Source organism: Cottoperca gobio, chromosome 12, assembly GCF_900634415.1.
Source record: "Cottoperca gobio chromosome 12, fCotGob3.1, whole genome shotgun sequence".
Classification (NCBI taxonomy): domain Eukaryota; kingdom Metazoa; phylum Chordata; class Actinopteri; order Perciformes; family Bovichtidae; genus Cottoperca; species Cottoperca gobio.
This window is the reverse complement of record NC_041366.1, coordinates 9,028,066-9,053,364: the sequence shown is the minus strand read 5'-3', so window position 1 is coordinate 9,053,364 and position 25,299 is coordinate 9,028,066. Positions and strand designations below refer to the sequence as shown.

Genomic DNA, 25,299 nt, shown 5'->3' with positions numbered 1-25,299 from the left:
CAGAGATTAATTGTAACTTTATCAACTTATAACTTCAGTAAAGGCAATGCTTTGTTTAACCACACTATGACTGACATTATATACTAACAATATAAACGAAACTAAACGACAGTATTCTTTTCTCCTTTCTTCTTTCATCTCCATTTGTTCCTTCACACTCTCCCACTCCCCAAATGATTTGTTAATGGTATTAGCTACCATGTTAGGATCATATGTCACATCTATGTACACACTAACACAGACGCATATACTCCATGTGTATGTATGTGCATGTGCAGGAATGTGTGTGTGTGTGTGTTTGTGTGTGTATGTATAGGTGTGTGTGCGTGTGTGTGTGTGTTTCAGCAGGAGGGAGGATATCCTGTTACTGCCTCAGGAAAACAGTACTATAGCACAGGAATGTCTCATATGAAATGCTATTCTGCCACACACACACACACACACACACACACACACACACACACACACACACACACACACACACACACACACGTACACACACAGACAATAAAGGGAGTGTGTGTGACTGCAGTTGTACAGCAGTGCTTAGTGGTGTGAGTGTCTTTCAAGTGTGTGCGTTTGTATCGGAGGTGTGTATTCACGTGTGTGTTTCTGACTCTCATTGAGGTGAGCTGACATTCCAGGCATAACTAGCTGTCCTCAAGGCTCGGACTCTAATACTTGTGATGAGGGACACTGTACAACCTCGCCTGGTCAGCTAAAGGAGCAAAGAGAGGGAGTGTGTGTAAGAGTGCATTTTAGTGTGTGTGTGTGTGTGTGTAAGTGCAGAAAGAAATCATGTAACTGTAACTAAAAAGCTCAAATCCTTCACGGTGAGATTGAACTTATGAAAACATCAGAATGTTTTATTACTCTTGGACCAGCAGCTACGTTTCCATTAGCATGTAAACACGCATAAATGTATGGAACAGTTACATGAATGTGAAATATAGTGTTAACAGTCCCACACCCTCAGCACCGTGATGTGTCAGCTGTGTTTGTGTATGACTTTTTCCAAAGAAGGATAGAAAGTTAAGGAAAATCCTATAAAGCGAAGCCATTTTTACCAGTTTTACATAATTCACGGATCTATTTCAGGGCGAGGACGTGGCTTTAGAGATTTGAGTTAGTATTAAATTGGTTTGAATTTGGATGACAAGCCAAGATCAGTGATTTGGTTTGGGCAGAACGTTTTAGATTACAGTTTAGATTTTATTATTTTATGGCTTGGATTTGGTCTGAAAGATTAGGTTGCTAAAATATATTAACCCAGGAGTACATAACTGGGAGTATTAAAGTTAATATTATGAGGGGTGGGAATCAATGAATGAGAAGTATAATAATACAATCATGAGTGTATCTGAGTCAGCTCACTATCACTGTCTTGTGCTCTGTGTAAATGCTGTCTCACTCTCCGCCTGTTGCCATCACATCTGGAAATGCTTACGCTCTGACTGTGATGCACAAAAATCACAAACACACACACACACACACACACAAACATACACGCTTAAAACATACACATTGGGCTGCATGCCTGAGACGCTGGGGGGTTTACCAGAAAGTGAATACACCCTGACGGGAAGTAAACTCACGACCTTGACGTCTCACACAAACCTGTTTTCCATGCCTTTAATATCGCGTCATAGGCTTTTATTACCACACGCTGTAGCCAGCTCAGAACACACATGTTAGCCGGATGATGTACGTCCTCAAACGCACATGCACACACACTAAACTCCTGTGTAACCCAGTGCAGTCAGCGTTCCCCGGCTCCGTTTCCTGGCTAAATATGATCCTGTGTAGTAACTGGAGCCTGCTGCCGGTTTAGCATGGTCTTCTCAGATCCAAACAACCCACGACAATCAGCTATATCTGGTACTTATTCATGATTTCAGTCAGTCTCTGCTTAAGACAGTGTGGAGGTATTGAATAAGAGTGGTGGCATGTCATTGACAAACTGAACATGGCTAGATCGTCACATCGTTGGTAACTGACAAGCAATATCAATAGAGAGACAAGTGGGCTGAAAGTTGCCCTACACACGACAAGTCAGCAGAAAGGACTCAACGGGGTCTTCAGGTGTATAGTTCACTAAACAATATGTCGTGACATCTGGATAACCTTTGCCACAACAGATTTCTGAATTTTTGAATCAATACTTAATCTAATACAACACATGTATGTTATATTTGAGTGTGTGTGTTTCTATTCTGACACTTCCTCTTCTTTTTCCTTTACAGTTTTCAGGTTCCTGTTTGTTCTGTGTCGCTAACGTTTGGTGTTCTCATCCTATCAAACTAAAATATAGATAATCCATGAATCAATAAAGGATTTTTAACAAACGATCAGAGCGCTTCCGATGCTTTTCAGACCGCCAATCAATACCAAGGAAGTCCATTATAAGTAAGCTAGACAGTCATTGCTTTCCCTGTCTCGAAGAGCTCCTGATTTTATACTTCAACATCATCTAGTTTGTGAGTTTCTTGACACAGTGCAGTATTTCCTCAAACTAAAAAATATCCTAAAATACAGGAATTGCCCAAAATTAACTTAAACGGCGAAAACAACTCCAAAAAAGTTGAATAGTCTTAGTACTCACCTTCTGCTCTAGTCTATTTCAGTGATATCTGTAAATCCATGGTGTATATTACAATACTTTCTACCATCCATATACGTGACTTCTTTTAATAAGCTTTATCCGTTTTCCTATTTAGCTCTGTTCACTTCAGTCCAGCCTCTCTCCGTCCTGTTCCAGAAAGTGGGAGTGCCAAACTTTTCCCTGGCCAAGCCTTTTCCTCCTCTTCTTCTCCTCCTTTTCCTCCCCTCCCGTCTCTTTCCTCTCCTCCACAAAGCCTCTCCTTTCTCAGTAACATTCCTGACGGCTGCTCTGTAAGCTGTGATGTCATGGGCTATGTGTGTTTCTCCAGATGCCCTCACCCACAAAGACCCCTTCTGTGGAGGCCCTCATACACACACACACACACACACACACACACACACACACACACCAAAAACATCCACACCCTGTGGCTCCCCACTCCTCCCTTCCTGTGTAAGCCCGGGCCCTGTCTTTCCCTACACGTATGTCGCTGTCAAAATGTGAGGAGACAGAGAGAAAAGGGCAGACAGAGAGGCCATGATGAAGAGATGATGACTGAAGAAAGGCGGCGGAGGTGATAAGGGAGGTATTTCAATGGTATTTTCTTCTGTCATCATCAGTATGGGAATGTTGACTCAGTGTGAGGGTTGGAGTGATGTACCGGTTGTATTCATCTTTTAATAAAAAGTTAATTATATCAAATCTGCTGCCTCATGCTACCTTACAAAGAATCTATTTAATAGCGCTTTTAGTGCAGGCTTTACAGGCTAATCTTAAAGCTGTTTAACAGAACAAACCAAATCTTTGTCATTATTTGGTTTAATACTATCAAAAACACAGGCGGTCCGTAACTTCAATGCCAAAATGAAGGTGTACTCATCTTTACTTTTAGCCAATGAGGTTCTTGTCCGATTTGATTTGTTTGTTTGTCAACAGGATTACGGAAAAACGACACGGCACGGTTTTTAAAAAACTTGATGGAAGGGTGAAGCATGGGCCAATGAAGAACCTCTTACATTTCGGAATCAGATCCAAATCAGTTACACGCATTTTCTTTCACTTATGGAAATGGCCGTGGAGGAATTCTGCGCTCTCTGAGTGCCTTCTAGTCGGTGTTGTGTGTACGTGTGGACCTGTTGGGTCATAGGATCAGGCCAGTGGAAACTAGAGCTGACCTGAGCCATGGTTCACTTTCTCTGCTCACAAGCACAACATCAAGACGCACTGGAAACACTTTCCTCGAATTTACAAGGGCAATTAGCAACATTGTGTCAGCGGCTGCTAAATGATGGAGGACGGTGCTACGACAGAGGTACCGATGTTAGAATGCATTTCAGCAATTAGCGCTATAAAGATACATATTTTAAATGCAAATAAGCAAATATCAAAGCGGTTTTACTGAAGTATTTGATAATGATATATAACCTCTTCTCTGGACATTTGTTTTGCTCTAGTTAGCTAGTTGCCTCGTCACTGCTGTGAAAAGTTGAAATGGTGAACAAGGTGTTGTACTCATGGAGGGACTATAAATCATGTCTTCTTTAAATACCAGGCCTGAAATATCTCCTTTTAACTTTTGTTCTGGTGTTGGGCAATGAAATAAAGGTTCAGAAATGAAAACAAAAGACAGGACTTCTCTTTGATATGCACAAAGATTCAGTCTTTTAACTTGAGCTTTGATGCCCCTGACTTTATTATTCTAATTGAAAATTGATTGAAATCAGTGGATTATGTTGAGAACAGCAGGGTGGTCCAGAGGTCAGAGGTTATCCTACTCTGCAGCTGCAAAGGAAGGCCAGCGAAAGCCATTAACAGCCCTGCGTCCTACGAGAGTGTGACAAACATTAGCTCTCTCTGCTAATTACCTTGAAAATTGTCTGGAAAATAAAAACAGAAATTAAATATAAACTGTGGCACTCAAGAAAGATCCTAACACCCCCCCCCCCCCCTCCCAACCCCTTTTCAGTGTCCCTGTTTGACAAATCACAACTTCTTGGTGAGCTCCCAGGCTAATAATAACTCTGAGCCATATGATGAAGAGAAGTCGGTCACAGAAAATTGGGACAGTAACCTAATTATTGCATATGCACTGAGGGGTTCAATTCCTGGAGGGGTTTAACACGCCAAGAGACTTGTGATGGTCATTATGGTGGGTTATAGATGAGGAGCTAATGGCCTCAGGGTCCAGTAACAGACAAACTGTGAAAGATGAAAAAAAGACTGTCAGAAAATAAAAGACAGCAGGACTATTTGTGACGGTTTATTCATGTGCGTGTCTACATGTGATTGCGATCTGGGTCATCCAGTCAATAAAGAGTAGTGCCCAGAGCAGTCTTATATCATGGAGGTTGATCGGAATTGATTAGAAATAAAACTAAATGACACATTTCCTCGCAGTTTGCCAGAAAGACACAAATGTCCATAGACACACACCCACACTGTACAGTCCAAACTCTGCACAAACAGTGTGAAACCAAGTAGTAAAAACAAGAAAAATATAATCCATAATTTTTTTTTAGTATCTAGGTCGTGCCCTGCGTGGCTCCAGGGTATACAGTCTGTGTGTGTTTGTGTCGATTTAATCATTCATTTTGCATACAATATGGGAGAGAAATAATGTCACTTTTACGTCAAACACGTTTGAAGTCACATATTTCATTGGTGTCAATGTTCATTATTTTGGACTAAAACAGGACATTCAGTAGAACATCATATGGGTAGGATGGTTATTAAATCTTCAATAATTCAAAATAGGTTTAGCATGTAATCTCTAAACACTTAGAGAAGAGAAGATATAATGCCTTCCTCTATGAAGGACCAAGCTTTGAATTACAGCCACATTTTCACAATGCTAACGTTGGATGAGAACTCCTAAGGCTTGTTCAAATATATTTGCAAATAATGTAATAACATTTGTAAAAACATGTATAAATAATGTGATGAAATACAAGTTAGAGTCACCAGTCTTAAAATAAAGCATGATTCAGAACCCGCACTGTACCATTTCTCTCTTCAAAACTATTTAAAAACTGATTCTTGTAAATATTTAGGAGACGTTTGACATTTCCAGAACAGGAAGGGAGGGGAGGGTTCATAATGAAGCCAGAGTGTCAATAATCCACTGTATTCGCACACTGTAAAATATTCTTAAAAAGCAACCACTTTCACAAAAAAGCTGATAATTGCTGAGTCCAGAAGCGCCTGCAGTGAAGGGTAACACCCTCTTGGATCCATAGATATTTTAAAACACTCAGGTTTCGCTGCACGATGAAGATAATGACAATGTATTAAGAGATGGGCGGTGGACACTTTAAAACAAATGATGCTGCACGATGAAGATAATGACAATGTATTAAGAGATGGGCGGTGGACACTTTAAAACAAATGATGCTGCAAAGAAAAGGAAGCAACTGATTGGATAAAAGCCTATCACAGCGCACAGGTTATCTAAACAGGAAACCAGGAAGCTGCGCTAACTTGTATCCATGGAAATGGCCCTCAACACAGGAAATGCACCAACAAATTGAAGCCACCTGCACTGCAACACAGACACAATCACACACTACTAGTTCACTGGGGTCAACATTTGGCAAAATGAAGAGTCTGCGAGAAAACAACTTGATCGGCCAACACAAAACAGACTTTAAAAAGGAATTAAAATGTTGTATATTCTCTTAAGTGTGTTTGGACATCGCCTTCTGTGCTTTTTAGTTTGACATTTTGACACATTTTCAATTGAAATACTTAAAACCTGTCTTAACCTAATGGATGGTTAGCTGATAGCAGCATTGAAACAACACCCACACACCCACACAGCACAGAATCAATAAAGCAATGTCCATCCCTGTTTAAGAAGCACGGTAACGACATTTTGCAAACGAATAACAATAATGTGATTTTCACCTACCGATTGCCAGAGAGCTTGAAACAACAACCAGACTGAAATCATGTTAAGAAACCTTTTGACTTTTGAGTGTTACAGAGGAATGCACTGCATGTCTGGACTATGTGTGTCCCTTTCCAAGCCCCTCATGACTCCACTCACACACAACCGTCCCCAGACCCCCCAAGACCCCCTCATGAAACAACAACAAAGGGCCCGACAGGCGCTTCAGTGAGACTCTCAAGGCTGAATACTAATGCTAGACTCCACACACACACACACACACACACACACACACACACACGCACACACACACACACACTTAGATGCTCACTACGGAGGGCTCTTCTTAACCAGAACGGTCTGTAGTCAGAGAGTGTGACTGACCACTCTCCAAGCACATGACACAGAGCCAGATCAACACTCCCAGCACAAGTGCAGTACTAACGAGACAGAACAAAGTCTAACAGTAACACCGAGAGAGTTGTACAAGAACCTACTGTGTTGCTTTCTAAAAGTGGAGCCCAGATCTGTGCGTATAATAATATTTCATACTGTGACAGTAAAACAAACTGTACTTTGCTGGGCTGGCTGCCCGGTGAAATGGTACACTGAGTGTGCATTATGTGACAGCTAATGCAGTGAGTTAGTCTTTGTGGCAAAATAAGCTCTGTTCAAGACATCCACGCACAGTAGACAGTAGACGCCTTTAACAGATTCATTAGGCAAGAATTAGTTTGTTATAGCTTACAGCTACCTATTAAGTCTATTCCACTACCCAGCCTGCACCTGGCTGATGTCCGGTCGTAGGGAAATAAGATGGATGAATTAAGACTCAGGTAAAACCAGCAACGTCAGAGACTGTTGTGGCCACATCTTTACAGAGACCTGCTCCATCGTGGCCTCCCGGCTACATCTGCATTTTGTTGTGCAACCCTGTGTTGCAGAATGACAATAAATGAATCATTCATCCTTGAAGCCTTGAATTACACTGCTGCATGTACACAGCTACTTACGAAGCAAAGACATTGATTATATGAAACAAACAATTGACTATAAATCCTTTTATCATGAGTATTTTACTGACTTGTGCCAGCAGGAACAACAAGAAGCAGCTATAAAGCCATGAAGTGTAATGAGTTCATTTGATTAGTGTCCAATCAGCAAAATGTGAGTGAGCCACTGCTCAGCATTAAAACGCAGTGTGGCGATAGATCTACAGCGACAGACGCGGGTAGAGCTAACTCTGTGGATTAATGGTTCATTTTGACAAAAGGTTGGTGATTTTTGGAACAGTGGAAAGACTAACCAAGATGGCTTTGGTGAGTTTTATTTAGGTTCTGTGGAGTTCGAATGAAGTGTGTTTTACGATGAGTTAACAAGGCAATTAAGCGAGTCTTCGTTCGGGGAAAGAGAGGAACTTGAATTCAGAGGGTGTACAGTCGTATTTTGTGTTTTACTCATAAGTACAATAGGTGTTAGAATATTTTCCTTTCCTGACATTTTCTGAGTATATTTTGTTTACAAAAGTATTCAATGTAAAATGGTAGTCTCTCTAATTAAAAAAAAAACCTTTGCATTCTGAGGAACTCAAACCAAAACCTGATTTTAGTTTTTCAATTTCAAGATGAACCTCAATCAATGATTCAATCAATGACGGTGCTTGCTGTCAACTACCATACCCTTTGTTTAATATCACATCATGCACACACATAGACACAGTGAATATGACAATTTAATCACCCCGACCATTTCAACGGCCCACCCTATAGTGAGGTTTCTCTCTTACAGGCAACACAAACAGCACTTCTCCGGTTGATCTATCGCCAGTCTTCATGAGCACTAACTCCTAAACAAGTGTGTTACTAAAATACTGTGAGCAATCTCAGAACTGAAACTGAAAAAATAAAAGATGAGCCTCTATGGAATCAGACGGACAATCAGAATCAGAGGTAACAGGATGATCGTGCAGGAAATAAGCTGAGGCCAGACATGCAGGAACAAATCATCACTAGAGGAGGAGGGGACACATGGATGGCTGAGTTTGAGGGTTTTTCGAGGATGTGGTGGTGCTTGTTTCTGTGTGTGTGTGTGTGTGTGTGTGTGTGTGTGTGTGTGTGTGTGTGTGTGTGTGTGTGTGTGTGTGTGTGTGTATGTGTGTGTGTGAGTGTGGGAGTGTGTGTGTGTGTGTGTGTGTGTGTGTGTGTGTGTGTGTGTGTGTGTGTGTGTGTGTGTCTGTGTGTGTGTCTGTGTGTGCTTGTGAGTGAAGAAAAAGCCACGGAGCATATAATTGTAATCCTTTCCCAGCATGAAGCAGCCCATTTTAGTATTTTGTCCCACAGGACTCTCAGTGCAGAGACCACACAGTGAGGCTAACCGGCTAATATGCTAAAGATTCTGAATAAAAGTAAGATCTGTGGCCAGGGAAGCTGACATGTAAGCTTTTTGGTGGATTTTTAATTTGAGTGAAAAGAGGCCATTTGTGCCTCTAAAAATGTGAAAATGGTGCATAATGCAGTTTTGCAGTTTCACACATTGCTGGACTGGTTGCTGGATTTTCTTTCCAAGAACATACAGCAGCGTCCTGCAGCCTCTTTTGCTGGCAATGCATTTGTCTGCTAGGGTGGTCAATCTGCATCATTAAGATCATTAGTGTGACTATGAGCCACACCCATAACTGTTGAAGTTATGTTGCAAACAATTAGCTGAAACCAGCAGTCTAAAGTCAGCATGGCTTTAAATGCGCTGTGGGGATTAATTAGATTAGTGACTTACATTACAGCACAACAGTCACTCTCACTCATAGCAGCTAGCTATGTTTAGAAAGCTCTACAAAGCTATAACACCCAAAATACACCTCAGAAAGCTGGCTAATTGCAGCAAATGCAGCACATTTAGATTGCGTGGCAAAGCTAACAGGCTTTAGAGTAATAGCTCTAAATTTAAATTAAATAGTTTTGAAGAAAAATAAGTGAGTACTCAATTATCGAAAGCTAGTCTCAATAGTGAAACTATACAACATTACTAGCACGGTGAACTTGTGAAGAATAGTTTCTGGCGCTATCATCCATCAGCAGCGCACTGTGAGTCAGTATGAGTTACTTTCTCAAGAAACAGCATCCCGTCCATATGTTTTGATGCAGCATGGCTGTAGCTGACCCTGCCTCAGCGGCACATAAAAGGCTTGAAGGCAAAAATAACTGATGTCCTAAGAGACTGAACCTCTTCCCTGTGTTATCTTATAGCATTAACTATCTCTGCCACACACTGAGAGAGCAGTGTGTTAATCACCGGTCTATTTCCGGAAACTAGCTCATTACGCCTGTTGTATTTAGACAGCAGGAGGATGGAGGCTTCACACAGGAAGAAAACAGCCTGGTGACATCAAACATGTCTGGACCTGTCAATTATTTCCCATTTATTCAGATAATACTTTGTTCCCATCTGTGCTCATTTCTGCCTTCAAAGCAATATCATGGATTCAGTCGAATTCTGAAAAACAGCAACCATTCTGCGAAATTAAATATATTTATAAGCATTTTTAGAAAGCAATCTCGCAGCCAGTTAGGACAACATGACCTGAAGTAAGACCTGCTGATTAGCTTTAAATGTAATTAATTCCTTGTCTACATGTTACTACAGTATAAACAACTGATTCCCTCCCAGTAAATTCCTGCAGTGCATATCACATATCACCGAAATGAATAGAAATAAGATTGTCTAGAAACAAACTTAGTGTTTGTCTTTCTATACTCGAGAAGATCGTCCGTTGACTTAGTTTAGATCTTAACCTTTGTCGCTTCACCAATTTAACCCTAACCAACCTAGTTTTGATCTTCACCTAAAATCCCAAGTGCTAACCTTTCGCTAACCTCTAAGGAAAACTCCCCTCAGATTCTGTTACACAGCCTGTGACGCTTCGCACATTCCAGGAGTTATTTTGTGATGAAGTGTTGTAATCTATTGTTTGGTGCTCCCTCTTTCACTTCCTGCAAATCTATCTGCCTCATCCAAAAGGAAGGTTCTTCTAGAGGCAATGGGAACAAGAAGTGGATATAAAATGTTATGCATTACATCCTCCATTCTTTCATAGTTGTGAGTCATTTCCCACAGACAAGATTCTAAGCAGATCCTTGAAGGAGTAACAGTTGAAACGACCTCACTTCCTAAAAAACGCCACGACGTTGAGGGTCCACGGCTCGGCTGGGCTCTCAGGAGGATAAGATGGAATAAGAAATGAGCCCACCTTACACATTGTGCAGCACCTAAAGATCAGGTAGCATTCTGACATTCCACTGCAACGCTGGAATTTGATAAAGAGACTTCTGCAGCTTTGCACCACCAAAACACAGCACTGTTGGGAGATGAAGCTCTGACATTCGAGGTCAACCTCCCTCCTGACTTAGTACTTAATCAAACTTTTTTTTTGTTTTCTAATGTTCTGTTCAAAGGCATTTTTCTTAATGATGTCTTGCTCTCTATATTTCTGCATTTTCATTGTCTGTGTTGTAAACACGGTATTTGTGCTAGCAGGTGGTTTGTGCTTTGCTTTGTGTTAAATGAATGACTTCTGTTGCACAGTACAACAATAGTCGGTGGATGTTGCAGACAATAGTGGGTGGCGGGGGTTGTGTGATGGGGGCCATCACATGGCTGGAATGTATTGTTACGTTTCCTGCGTCCCTTCAGTTCTCTTCCTCTCTGGAACACAAATACCGAAACCCTGGACAAATTACTTTGATGGAGGATGGAATGTGACAAAAAATAAGCCTTTGACCTTGGTAGGCGCTTAATTCAGGCCTTTTTTTCTTTTATTTTCATTTTGAAAGTGACACAAGCCTCAACATAATATGGCAGTAAAAACCCTTGTTTACATTGCCGTGGATACACCAAAGCAAATAGTTCAGCTGAGCCAATCAGAGCTTAGTAGCCAGGGTTAAGAATGAGAACGTTATCTTTTTGCGTCAGAGCCAGAATGAATTCCAAACAAAGATGGCGACAAGCATGGATAGGATCAATGCAGCTACACAATGACACATTTCTTTGACTGACACGACTAATGATGAGATAACTAACTGCTCTGCCGTAGCTTCTTTGTCAAGTGAAAATATAGTTGGCGGGTGGATATGTCTGTCACTCCTGACCAACAATAATAAACTCATCATTAGCCTGAATAATGAATTGAAAACAAGATGGCAAATCAGTTTGATTATCAGGCAAAAAAACAAAACCATCTGTAATTGGATACTGAAACACAGCCCTCATGCCCAAGACTCAGGTGGAATCCATTGTACGTTTTGTTTTCATATGACATGATAATTGGTTTCATTTTTATGAATCTAAACTTTTAACAATTTAAGCTTATGGCAAAATAATTTTAGCCACTTTTGAAAAGTGCCTTTATCTCTTCAAATGTGCTTCTTTTCTCTTACGGTGACTTCAAGGAACTTATGAGAACAAATAAACAAGAAGCACTTAAGCAGACACACACAGACACTACTGTTTCTCCCATCCTCACTGTCAGCTGTTATCCGTTTCCCATAGAATGAACAAAAATAGCCACAAAGTGTCATTCACAGCTCAAAGAACTACCGGTACTTAAACTACTCCAGACATGCACAAAATGAGGCGGCTTTGTTTAAATGCTGGGAAAAAAAAATCATTTTTAAGACTCAGTCTAATAGCTGGCCTGAGGGGAACTCACATGATTTCCAATGACAAACACTCATTGTCAGCTGATAACACACCCATTACATTTGTGAATTGAGAAGCGACACAGCATACTGCATATCCACAATGTGTGCTTAGACACAAACTCAAACCACAACCAATGACATAAGCGTTTATCTGAACAGCACTGATTTGACTGTAACGTTTGGGACTTCATCCAATAACAAAAGGCGGAGTATCACTCTCTTCCTGGAAGACAGCCAGTGGAGGCCCATCAACAGATCGGCCATTGAAAGGCCATCGGCCAGTTAATGTCAACAACACTTGGAGCTGTGTGAGGCTGAACAGACTTCCTACTAGCAGCACCCTCCTCCACCTCCCTTCCTCACGTTTTCCTTCACTTGCCGGACGTTCACCGCTCCACCTACCCCCAACACACACACACACACACACACACACACACACACACACACACACACACACACACACACACACACACACACACACCTGCACCGCCCTTTATATCTCCTTGTACTCATTGTTTCTTGTCAGCACGTCGGTCTCTCTCATCCCGTCTCTCCTTCAGTACCTCATTCCCATTTCCACCTCCTGTGTACTCCTGGCTCGTCAAGCTTTAGCATCATCAACCACACACAGATGTTATGTAACCTGTGATTACGTGTGTGTGTGTGTGTGTGTGTGTGTGTGTGTGTGTGTGTGTGTGTGTGTGTGTGTGTGTGTGTGTGTTTTCTGGGAAGAGGGAGCGGTTTGGAGGAAGAAGCGACGCTGATAAGTTTGTTGTTGCTGTTAATGTTCTCACAGTCCACAGTGCTGCTGAGAAGGGTGTTGAAGGACAACGTATTTCCACCAGACAAACACACATAAACCTTAAGCTACCCTAACAGGCACTGACTGTCTCAACGGGACATTCAGAATGTGGCTCCTGTTATCATCGACTATATAATCAGATAAAAGAGCTGGCTGTGATGTCCCTGTCCCCTGGCCCAGCAGGTGTTGGCAAACATGCTGAATGACTGTCTGAATTGGCAGTTTGCTGCTTGGTTTTGTTATTTCCAGAATCAGCTAGTAATTTCAAATGATGACCAAACAAAAACGTGAACACGGATGATGAGCTATTCTAAATAGAGTGTGGACAAAAATAACAGACTAATCCCTCCACCACAGATTTGTTTATGCTTCAATTTTGAACGATACTGATCAAATCTGTCCAGAAGCTCATCATCACTACTGTTTTTTGTGCCTCAGTTTAATGGTACAATTTTGTGGATGCTCCAAAAATGTACGTGACAAGCTGATTCAACCCACACATTGACCTTTCTTTAATGAGACATGTTGGTTAAAAATATGTAGATCTGAAGCTATGGTTTTGATGCTTCCTCCTTGCTTCTTCTTGTCATGTGGGTGTGTTTGCCTGTCTTACGGGAAGTGCTGTGTAAACTGTGTGCAGAATAAATAAAAGCTGTCAAGGCCAGGCTTAACTAGAAACGAACACATCTCTTTACAGAGCGACTGTAAGAATGTTCAAAGGGACACGCTTGATTTCTGGAGCTTGCATCACTTTGGTATTGTACTGGTCATCTGCATGCAAGCAAAATGTCAGGAACTCTACAGTGAAGTGAAATCAATCAGCATTGTTGGAAATGATGGGAAAACAGGGTCATGGTTGTTTCTCTCCCCCCCCCCCCCCCCCCCCCCCACAACTTCTTACGTTATTCTGAAAAAAACATTTGGTGATGGACTGTATTTAACTGGAAGATTTCTGCACCATGAGTGTGCAGTTTTAGGTGATTACAGTGGATTTCATCACCTGACCCATAATGGGTTATGTACAGCAGGCTATAAGTAAAACACTGTCACATTGAGATACACAGAATAAAATGATCATTTTTAATCCCTTGTTAAGATACTTTGTCTGAAGTGAAGAAAGCCTCTGATCCAGCACTAAGAGGACAAACCCGCCCATCAGCCAATTACATCCAGCATGACAATGTCCATCCCTTGTTGAACATCAACAAAGTCTGCAAAGTTGCTTGGCAACCGCTACAGGCACAGAGAAAAAAAAATGAAAACTCTTCACAAGCAAATCTGGAGCAAACAAATGAAGTCTGGCTCCAGGTGGTTTTCGCTGAGCATGTGCCAGCTCTCGCTTTGGTTTTATCTACTGCCACCTTTTGACACACCAGCACATCTGTGAGTACCTCTACTTGTTTAACCTTGTGCATGTTATATTCAAAATGCAATCAATGAGTGCTTTACGGGCTGAGATTGTGTGCACTGCCACTTCTTTTTTACAAGAGCAAGGGCATTCACATAATGTTTAATGAACACTGCATAATGAGCCATTATAGCACCAAGGATAAAATTATAATGGTGTTTGGTGAGAGACATAACAAATAGCAACACCAACAAGACTGCCTCTCTGTCTCTGCCAAGTCATTCAGTATGTGGATTATGAAAGCCAGGTTAAGGTCATTTCTATATCTAGGTCAAAGTGATGCAGAGGAGGAGCAGGAGCACACAGAGAGACATAGAGAATACTGCAGCAAGCAGTCTGGTCCACTAACCTCCTTTGGATGTTTCTCTCAGGAGAGCAGGCTGCAGTATCCTGTGTCCTCACCACTTTAAAGCCAATCAGTGTAATTACAGGCTCTGTCTCTGTTAGCCAGCACACACACACTTACAAAGAAACATACACGCATAAACTAACATTAACTAACAACACAGCATGCGAAACAAAGTCCATTGGACCCACACACACCCTCCACATAAACTGTCCCTTGAATATGAGTTTTCTTTCCGACGGAAATTTAAGTTAAACATATTTTTTTGTTTTGTTTTGGGCATTACTTTTGTGCTAATTCCATCTACCTGTGTGGAGAAAGATGCGAAGCAACGCGCTGATACCCTGAAGCTCCTTAAGACCGACAGCTAACTGCTAATAACCGGGATTAGGTTTTAACGGTGAAGGCGTAACCGACCTGCTGACCGCTGCTTCTTCTTTTTTAGTCTTCTCCGTCAACGTTCAGCTCGGGAAAACGTGTCCGTAGCGGCTGCACCACCGGCCGGCGGGACGTTAGAGAAACAAGCAGACAGCAGAAGTGGAGGAACAGATGCTCGCGTGCTCTCAACAGCACGTAATAACGGTAACAGCAAGCTCTGACTGGGATGACATTGAGCTCCTTTTACGCGCCAGCTTTTCCAACCAGCGGTTCCCTCCTCCCTCTCCTCTCTCTCCTCTCTCCCCTTCTCTCTCTCTCCCTCTCTCTCTCTCTCTTTTTTTTTTTTTTAGGCACGCGCGCTGAATAATGCAGCGCTCGCGAGGTCCCAGGAGTGTTTTCTGTCCCGTTCCAGAGACAATCAGAGAGCGAGCCTCCAGCGCAAGCTCCAGCCAAGCACAATGAGGCCGACCCGGGCGGATCAGGTTACCGCCGTACTGCCTTTCATTCATTTATTCAACTGCACAACAATCTGACTGCAGCCCAGCCAGCCCCCCCCCCCCAATGCTTCTGTACCCCACCTCTCTGTCTCCCCACCTCTCTGTCTCTACCTCCCCACCTCCAGCTCTACCTCCCCTCAGTCAAATGTGCTCAGGTGGCATTTTCAGAAAAACAAAAACAAACTCAGAACACTCCAGAACAGGTGGCGGTGGTGTAAACTAGTCCTAATTTAGTCTAGAACGGCACATACGTAGAATGTAAAATAATAACTTCACCTGAATAAAAGTATAATAATATACAGCCACTACATTTAAAGGGGCACTCTAACGTTGTACACATAGAGAGCAGCTAGCAATCACCTAATACTAAATTGCTGGAGTACTCCTTTAAGAGGAAAATATTGTGCCATTTACCCCACCACATTTGCAGTGTGTCACTGTTATAGTTGCTTTACAGATTAAGCTTTTATTACAAAACATGATCAGTTAATAAGATATGGTGCAATCTTCTTCAATGTATCAGTTACTAATAATATTGAAATGTCAGTACATTAATAGAAAAATAACAATTAAGGGGCCACTCTGCAAAATGAGGAGGTTTACTTTAAAATATTTAAGTACAATTTTCTTATGACACTAACCTAAATCAATATAGACTACAACATAGAGAACAAAATGTACTAGGCCTATATGGAAATAATAAACTTGAAACTCACTACACTTCATGACCAGATATAACTCTCTACGAATATTACAGTATTGTATTAAATGTATACCATAAAATGCCCAAAAGTACAGTAAAGTCACTATAAATGTACTATTCAGTATCACAGACTTCCCTTTAGAAATATTATATATTATATACTGCAGATAAAAATGCCACAAAGTACAGTAAGATCATATTAAATTCACTAAGCACCCCTAATAAAACAACAGGCAGTTAAAAAATGTTTATAGAGACACTGTAGTAGGACATCTCAGCAAACGACAGAACAATATGCACCTGTAGAAAGGAAACCATGTGACTGAAAGGCATTCCAAACATGCCCCTCCAGCAGATGTCTAGTTCAGCACAAACAATCTATGTGGAAGCACATACAGTACACTGTGCAGGGAACTGCAAATATTATCTCACTTTAAGCAAACACATTAATCCTCACTTCTGCTCCAAAATCCACATGATAGTTGTGTCACTTGGATATTGTTGCACTTCATTTTAGATTATTGGGGACATTTGTCTAAGCTGTCTGACACTATGGAGCACTATGATCTATCTTTAACTATAATGTCTTTTGTTGTTGTCAACTAAACTAACTGACAGTGGAAGAAGTCATCAATTTGTGATTATTAGGAATTCAAGGAGTTATTTGGGGATTTTATTTCTTGATGCGCTCACTTTCTTTGAACTTGCCATGTCAACATATACTGTGTATGTACAGATTTTCAAATTAGCAGCCTGAATTGAATCTACAATGCACAAGAGCCTATATGGCACAGATGTTTTAAGCTCAGCAAAACTCTTTTCTTTTGAGGTATAACAAAAATGGATATTGGAAATTGTCGCTTGGAAGCCTGTAAAACAATATAATAGTCCCCTCTTAATAACCACATCATGATAGCGACCTGGTGTAGCACCTTATAGCTTTGCATTGAGTAATTGCACCCTTAGATACATAAGTATCACAAACTACTCACCATGGCGGTGTGAGGATGCCTGGTCGGAATGGACGCTTCATACCCATTTGCTGTTGTCACGGTAACCCCTGATGTTTTTCCGTAGCCTATTATAAAACAAAATTAGAGTTATTGTCACCATTGTCATCTTTGTTAATCATCATATCCATTTGCACCTGTGGGTGACATTTTTGGCATGCCGCATGCATCCGACCTGTACATTTTGTAATATTAATATTAGATAGTGATGTGTATAACATGCACACGTGCTTCTGTGGTGGATTATAACATCTGTTACTCTGTAAACCAGTTATCATCAATGCACCGATAGTAAATCCTATGTCTTCACTGAGAACACAAGATTGTGTTCTTTGCTGCTTCAGTGACCAAGTTTCACCCCGAGGAAGACAAGTTCATCTGATTCCATATCTCATCTTATCATCCTCAACCTCCTGACTTCCACACGCAGCGAAACTGAAGTAATAACACTGCTGTTACTACTACTGCAACTGTAGAAGTTGTAGCTGTCACAGTACTTAGTAGCAACTCATACATGTAATTCAATTAACAGTAGTTTAAGGTACTTTGCTTTGGTAATTAAATTTGATGCTACTTTATACTTTATACAAAAACTGTACTTTATTACATTTACTTATCAGCTATAGTAACTGTTTTTTTTGTAGATTCTAATTTTATATACAAAACATATGATCCGTTTATAGATGAAACTACCCAACATTAATGCATGAGTAATAAAAATCAAATAATTATATATCATAATACAACACTGAAACTCGTTTGAATAATTGTTTTCATTATCGATTCATCTGACACAGCTTAATCGATTGGTCTATAAAATCCTCATAAAATAGTGAAAGATGCCCATCCAAGTTTCTCAAAATCCAAGGTGAGGTATTTAAATGTCTTATTTTGTCAGTCCAAATCCCAAAGAGATTCAGTTTAACATGATTAAAACAAAGACAAGCAGGAAATCTCCACAACTGAGTGGATTGCATTAATTTTTTAATGATAAATCGATTATCAAAATAGTTGCCGATTAGTTTTTTTGACGATCAACTAATCGATTCGTCGACTAATCTCAATTTATAGTGCTTATACATGTGTTACTGCTACTTTTAAACGATCTAAAACTTTACAGTATTGGCAATTGTATTAATATTCATAGTATTGGCTGTGGTAGTAGCAGCAGTATTAGTAGCATTAGTAGTGGTAGTAGTGTATTAAACTTCATAGTACATGTCTTAATTCAAGATCACTGTACATCTAATTATTCAGCGTTTCTTTGTTATATCATCATTTGCTACCTCAAAAAGATATCTACTACTTCAGTGTTGCTTTAAATTGTATGTCCTATCGTTTGTATAGACCCACAAATGTGCAACATTACAAAACACAGTTCAATCCGTGCTGCTGCGTTACCCATATCACGATGTTATGACACATGCTTACAGTGAGACATGTTTTCCAACGTTGACACGTCTATAATCATCCTGTCATGTGTGTGTGACAGTGTGTAATAATTATCTGCAGTCATTGTTTCTGTTAGCTGTCATTGTCTTATGATAAACCAATTACTGCTTATGATCACGGAAAACACACCCATCCTCTGTGTGGGAAGACAGTGTGTGTGTGTGTGCGTGTGTGTATGTGTATATTTGACCTGTTTTCAGATGCTGGTTGTCATGACGTCTGTAATATAATCATTTATCACCTTGTGTTATGTCCTCTGGGGAAGTGTGCGTCAGGTTTGTGTCGCTGTCCTCTCCAGATTTAAAAACTGAAATAATCACACCCAGTCGGAGACGTACACTATCAAAGCAGAGATGACATTGTGCACCTGCCATATGCCTATCTATGGTTTCGGGAAGTGCATTTTCTGTGCACTATTTATCATGCAGTGTGCTTTCGAAGGAGTGGGACTCTCATACAATACTTGTAAGTGCTTTAGTGTGTTTTGTCTTTGTTGTCCTCTCTGTTCTTTGCTGTGGAGTTATCAGTGGTATCAGTACGTAGTTGAGTGTGCAGCGAGATGATTTCTTGCAGTACCTAATATTGATACCACCGGGGGCACCTCAGGGCTCCTGCTAAACTAGGGTAGGGGGTTATAGTATCTAGACTGAAGAGCTATCTATCTTCTTTCCTTCTTTCAGCACCACCTCCCTAACCTTCCCCTTCCTCTCCTATCGATCTTCTTAAATATTTAAAGTCCTTACCCTCCTATGCTCCTACCTACTCCATATTCTTTGCAGTGTGTGAACTCATAAGCTGTCACAGACACAGTATGAGTCCCTACAGGAATGTTGCAGTAATATTAGAGTAATTTCTCATGAGCAGTGGCTAGTCATACTGAAAGAGAGAGCTTACATTGAAACACTGCACTGCATTTGAGTTCTTACAGCCTTCTTTTATTCTGGTTTTTAATATTTCTAGTAGGAACAGACTGATGACATGTTGCAATTTACCTGTTTTGAGAGTTAACGCACTTAGATTTAAGTTTCAGGCTTTATTTTGTGGCACAGAGCCTTGCACAAGAACACCTGCTATCGGGCCACATTATCACATTAATCTTTATTTACGACTTGAAATTGTCTGCACTCCATCAATGTTTTATTTAGATGGTTTTCAAGCATTTATTTACGGCAGCGAGAAAGTAAGATTCTGGTGATTCATTTCTGAGCTAAATAGTTTTCTCTCCTGTGTTTGTGAATTAAGATCGAGAAAATAGGTTTCGCCAGGATAATCTTTAGAAATGTATTTTAATAGCTTTTAGTCCCATCTAGAACATGAAGTAGAGGTGTTTGTTAGCCTCTTGTGGCCAAAATGCGTATTACAACAACAAACAGTTATGAACCAAAACCTTGCCCCCCCCCCCCCCCCCCACCTGTTTTCACAGATGAAAGAAAAAGTAATTTAGAAAAATGTTTGTGGCAAAACTTTTCCAACATCTCTTGCACAGATTATATTGTTTTTAATTTGAGGAATTTAGAAAGATTATCCTGACAAACCTTTTTTTCCCAACTGTTCTTAAGTCTTAAACACAGGAGAGAAAAAAAAACAATTTAGATCAGACTTAGAAAAATGCATCACCATGTTTGCCTGTCAAGGCATATTGCATTATGTGCTATTTAAATGTAGTCAATATTATGCAACTAATACTGTCAAAATATTCTGAGGTGTTCAAAATGAAGGTCAAAGTGAATCAACGCAGTTATGTAAGTTCCATCTCACTACGATCTTGTCTAGTTTGTTTGTTGGCTTGACTGGGTTGAAATAAATGAAACTAAAAAGTTGTATTTATCATAATTGGCATCAACAGAACATACTAGAACGTTGTATGAGATTACTTTCATTTGTAAGTTTGTGGTGCTTGATAACCTGACCCGGCTGTATTTCTTTTGTCTTATGTGACTTTTAAAAAACACTCTGGACAAAAGAAATCCCCTACATCTAAATTTGATATGTGTGTGTGTGTGGTGTGTGTGTGTGTGTGTGTGTGTGTGTGTGTGTGTGTGTGTGTGTGTGTGTGTGTGTGTGTGTGTGTGTGTGCTTGTTAGTGGCAGTGGGTATTATAACAGATAGGGGTGCAGTAAGGATAGATTGTGATCTCTTTGTCAGCAGCCAATGAAAAAGTGAATGTTAGAGACAGATGGAAAGAACAACAAGCAAGAGACGGCAGGAGGGCACTGGAGAAACTCAGCTTTATTGACCAAAGATAGAGAGAGGATACAGACATCAGAGAGAGAGAGAGAAAGAGAGAATGTGAGTAAGTTGTAATACCCAAAGAAAGAGAGAGAGAGAGAGAGAGAGAGAGAGAGAGAGAGAGAGAGAGAGAGAGAGAGAGAGAGAGAGTTTGAACAATAGAAAATGGCTCCTTTTTGTTTTAACAGTCCATACAACCGTGAGGGCAGGCAAACAAGAAAAAGAGAGACCCCTACAGAGTCAGAGGAGTACTGCAGGCGTGGCAGTGGGGCTGGTAAACTCAACAAGTCTGTTGTTCACGTACAGCTCCTTGCATTACATCAAAAACACGCACACACAAACCCACACAGGCTAACTGGATTGGTCAGGCTCCATTAACTTGAACTCAGCCTTTCTCTTTTTAAATTTTTTATTTTTTTTATGTGTTTTGAGATTTCTTTTCGAAAGGAACAAACAGTAAGAGCTTCTTTGCTCTGTTGCACATCATGTATGTGCGCCACACCTTGGGGAAACTAACACTACACTATCAAGAATACACTTCTCTGCATAGCCTCCTCAATCTTTGAAAACCCAAACAGTCAAGTAATGAATGTGCTTTGGCCAATCTGGGACACTGAACAGGTCATTAGTAGTTGTTCCCAGTTTACACAAGCCTTGCAGTCTGAAAATAAACTAAATGAGGGGAAATAACTGCGACAAACTGCTCAGAAGAACCATCTTGGTGTCTTTTAAGATCCTCAGATGCCTTCGAGGCCAACCGTAAAGTGTCTGGGAATGGTAGCAGCCGCCAAGAGTTCAGAGAAGGTGGTGGTGGTCAGAAGAGGGGGGGAAAACGTTGTGTGGGGGTTAATTGTGAGATTACACACAGCAAAGCAGTGAAGTTAAGAGAATGAAAATATACAACGCTCGCGTTTGTGCACTCATACAGTCATCATATGGCATCGTAGGACATCAGAACAATGTCTAGTACCCATAATACATCAGAATTATCTCTAGATCTCTATATAGATGTGGAAAATAAAATCACTAGATAGAATATAGAGCATATTTACATTCTTTATCTACACAGGAAACTAGACCCCGAAGGGCCCCTGGTGGTGGCCAATCACACAGCCAGCTGGACTGAGTGACAGCAGCAGTGGCCAATCACACTAAAGCATGTATGTTTGAAGGCGGGCATACAAATTCTGCACCGACAGGACATTTCAGAGGTGGGATTGTATCGCTGTGCACAGAGTCATGTAAGGACAGCACTGATTTACCTTAACTCTGGAAATGTCCTTTTGGTTGCCAGGGTATATGGTTTCTGTCTTTTATTCTTTTTTCAGTATTATCAGTTATATGGAAGCCCTGAAAGGGAAACAAATCAGAAAATATATTCTGGTGATCCGTTTTCTAAATATGATCTAAATTGTTTTATCTTTTTTAATGACTTAAGAACAGGGGAAATAAGGATGTGGCAGGATAATCTTTCCACATTTTTTAACTGTGAAACAGGCGAGGAATATATTTTTTTATATATATTTTTTATCAGGATAATTTTTCTAGATGACTTTTATTAGATTTTTTCTGCATGCACTCTAAACACAAGATACATGTATTGTGTGTTAGCAAATTATGTAACATTGCTGACATGTCTTGAACATAAGGTAGTGGTGCTCTTCAGCCTCTTGTGGCCAAACTAGTTATTACAACTAATTAGAAAATCACCAGTCAAAACCTTTTTTTAGCACCTGTTTTGCAGATGTAAAAATTGCCAGGACGATTATCCTGGAAACACTTCTTTTCACGTGTTCTTAAGTCAAACACAGGAGAGAAAAGTGTTTAGTTCTTACTTAGAAAATGGATCACTGGAATCTTTTTTTCTCACTATCCTCTAGGGGCTTCCGTAGAGTTAGTTCACAGTGCATAGCAAGATGTTGTGCTCTTCACTATATGTCCAGGGCTAGTAAAGCAGAGAGAAGGAAAGAACAATTCTGCACTCTGAAAAAAAGGTTGTTGAGGCTCTTCAGGTCAGCTTTTTTATTTTTCCACGATGTGAATAAGAGCATTTTGATGTGAATAACATATATTCAAACCCAGGTTGTATTTGAGCCATGGACATCACAGCCTCTTGATGCGCACCTGAGCCACACAAACAACACCAGATCACATTATTTCGATCTAAAGAGCCTCTCTAACCTCTTTTGTAAATGTGCGGACGTCTTCTTCAATCACGTATCTGGCCCATGTAACTTTATTGATCTCACTCTAACGACAGCTATTTGTTCTGCAGCGTACAATGGCAAAGTGTACTCACTAAACCAATTCACCAGATGCCTATTGAGCATCACCATCCTCTCTATTCCGTGTAACACCAAAGACACTTGGAAATGAAGCAAACATCTTTTACAGAGCATCCATTATCATTCAACAGAATGAGGATGATTACTGTATTTGAGGGATTTTCTGAAAACCAGCCAAGTAAATGGCCTACAGTGTAATATAAATATGATGTTATCATGACACCCAGGCCACAATATTCGCAGCACCTTTGTAAACGAGGGCCTGGTCGGTGACTACAGCATGAGCTGGCAGTGTTTTTAGTCTCTTTGAATTGTTAAGACTTTAATGGACCTCTGGTGGCCTTCTGTAGTGAATTTAATAGACAAAAAGATGAAACATCATTTGCACATCATTTTTCTCTAAAAGATCTATGAGCACAGCTGTCATAATTGAGTAATATGGTAGTGCTTGTAAATATTCATTATTCAAAACTTTGTGCCCTGCTGTTAGTGGTAGTTACCCATGTTTGTTTTCATAGGTGGAAATACTTGTTCCTTTGCTGCCAGTGTACTCATTAAGCTGCCGTTAGCTTCCTGTGCTCTATAGCCTTTAGACACACTGGAAAAAGTTGGCTGTATAGAACCTACTGGCTGCCAAAAGGTGTTCCACTGCTTCTTATTGGCTGCTGAGTTAGGAAGTACTGGAACAGGAGGAAATGGCCTCAGCAGTGGAATAGCTGGAGTTAATGGACACAATGACAAAGAGAGAGGTGCAGAGAGAAAGAGAGAGAGAGAGTCCTGTTATTACTAACTACAATGTCAAAAAACTTCAGTTTCCCACGGAAACAGGCGTCCCAACAATTCAATTGCCTTTTAAATTTTAAAGGGAAAAGAAAAAACAAGTTCAGATAACAACGGCAAACTGAAATAAAACCTAATAGAAAACTTTTAATTATCTCTAATTTTTTGTTAGGACTATCAGTGTGGAAGAATGAAGAGGCACGTAAAGAAACCAAGGCAACGAGTACCCTCCTCTCTACCCGGGTCAGAGAGAGTTGGTACAATGGAGGGGGGGGAGGGTGTTGGGTGTGCAGTTGTTTATGTGTGTATTTTTGGAGACAACAGGAGCGATTATGTGGATCAGGGTTGAGAGAAAAGGACGCCTTTTTTAATGTTTTATAAACTGGCTTATTAAAAGGCGATGACCTAGTTGATTGTTGGCAGCATGGAATTGTGACTGATTGTTCACTGAGAGTAGTTCTATCTTTTCTACCTGGTTTAAGCTGTTTGTCAACAACCATCTGTATGACTGTTTTCACCGTTAATGGAGCAGCCTGACAAGAGCTTAATTTCGGCTTAATTTGAATTCATGAAATATACTTGTTGTCTGAGGAGACAGGAGACATGAAGGCAGAGCCTCCATGAGGACAGAGAGGGTAACGAAAGAGTAGAGATGTGGAGGGTAACAACGTAGCTGAGTAAAAAGTCAAAGGTCAGACAAGAGCGTGTGTGCGTGCATGTGTGTGCCAGCCGATCAGAGTCCAGAGGAGGAGGAGGAAGGCGGGACTTCTGTTAGTAACCATCCAGAGACAGAGGAGAAGAGAGGGGTGTTGTGGGTAATAATAAAAGGGTTGGAAGAGGGAGAAGATTCAGTCACATGAGGATGCAGCACTCGCAGCGTTTCCTCTTGTCTGTACCTGTGGCGGGGGTGAGGCCGGGCGGGGGGGCTGTGTTGGCGTCGGGATTGGCGGGGGGCGAGGAGGCGCTGTCAGGCTCACGTCCGTCAGATGACAGTTCCGTGCTGGCGCCCTCGGACGTGGCCGGCCGCCCTGACACAAGGTCGGCCGCCGTGCCGTCGATGATGGATAGGTCGGTGACCGTCTTCTCCCTCAGTGATTTTTCGTCGTCTTCGTCGATCAGAACCACCTCGGCCTTCACGGCGCCATCAAAACCAAGCAGCCGTCTGCTCTCGCTCGTGTCATCAACGTCCTGGTAGCCGAGGAACACCATGGTGATTGGGTGCTCCAAA

The 25,299-nt window shown here is 41.0% G+C and overlaps 1 protein-coding gene across 2 annotated transcripts in view; it reads right to left on the bottom strand.

Annotated features, from left to right (window-relative positions):
- Nucleotides 1-25,299, bottom strand: part of palm2akap2 (PALM2 and AKAP2 fusion) — an 81,110-nt gene that overhangs the window by 12,287 nt on the left and 43,524 nt on the right. For both annotated transcript variants that reach the window (XM_029445201.1, XM_029445204.1), the window contains exons 8-9: nt 24,968-25,299; nt 17,308-17,393 (exon numbers count right to left, since the gene is read on the bottom strand). The exon at nt 24,968-25,299 is cut by the window's right edge and continues 499 nt beyond it. In XM_029445201.1, the coding sequence (XP_029301061.1) occupies nt 17,308-17,393; nt 24,968-25,299 (418 nt within the window). The remainder of the gene's footprint in view (nt 1-17,307; nt 17,394-24,967) is intronic.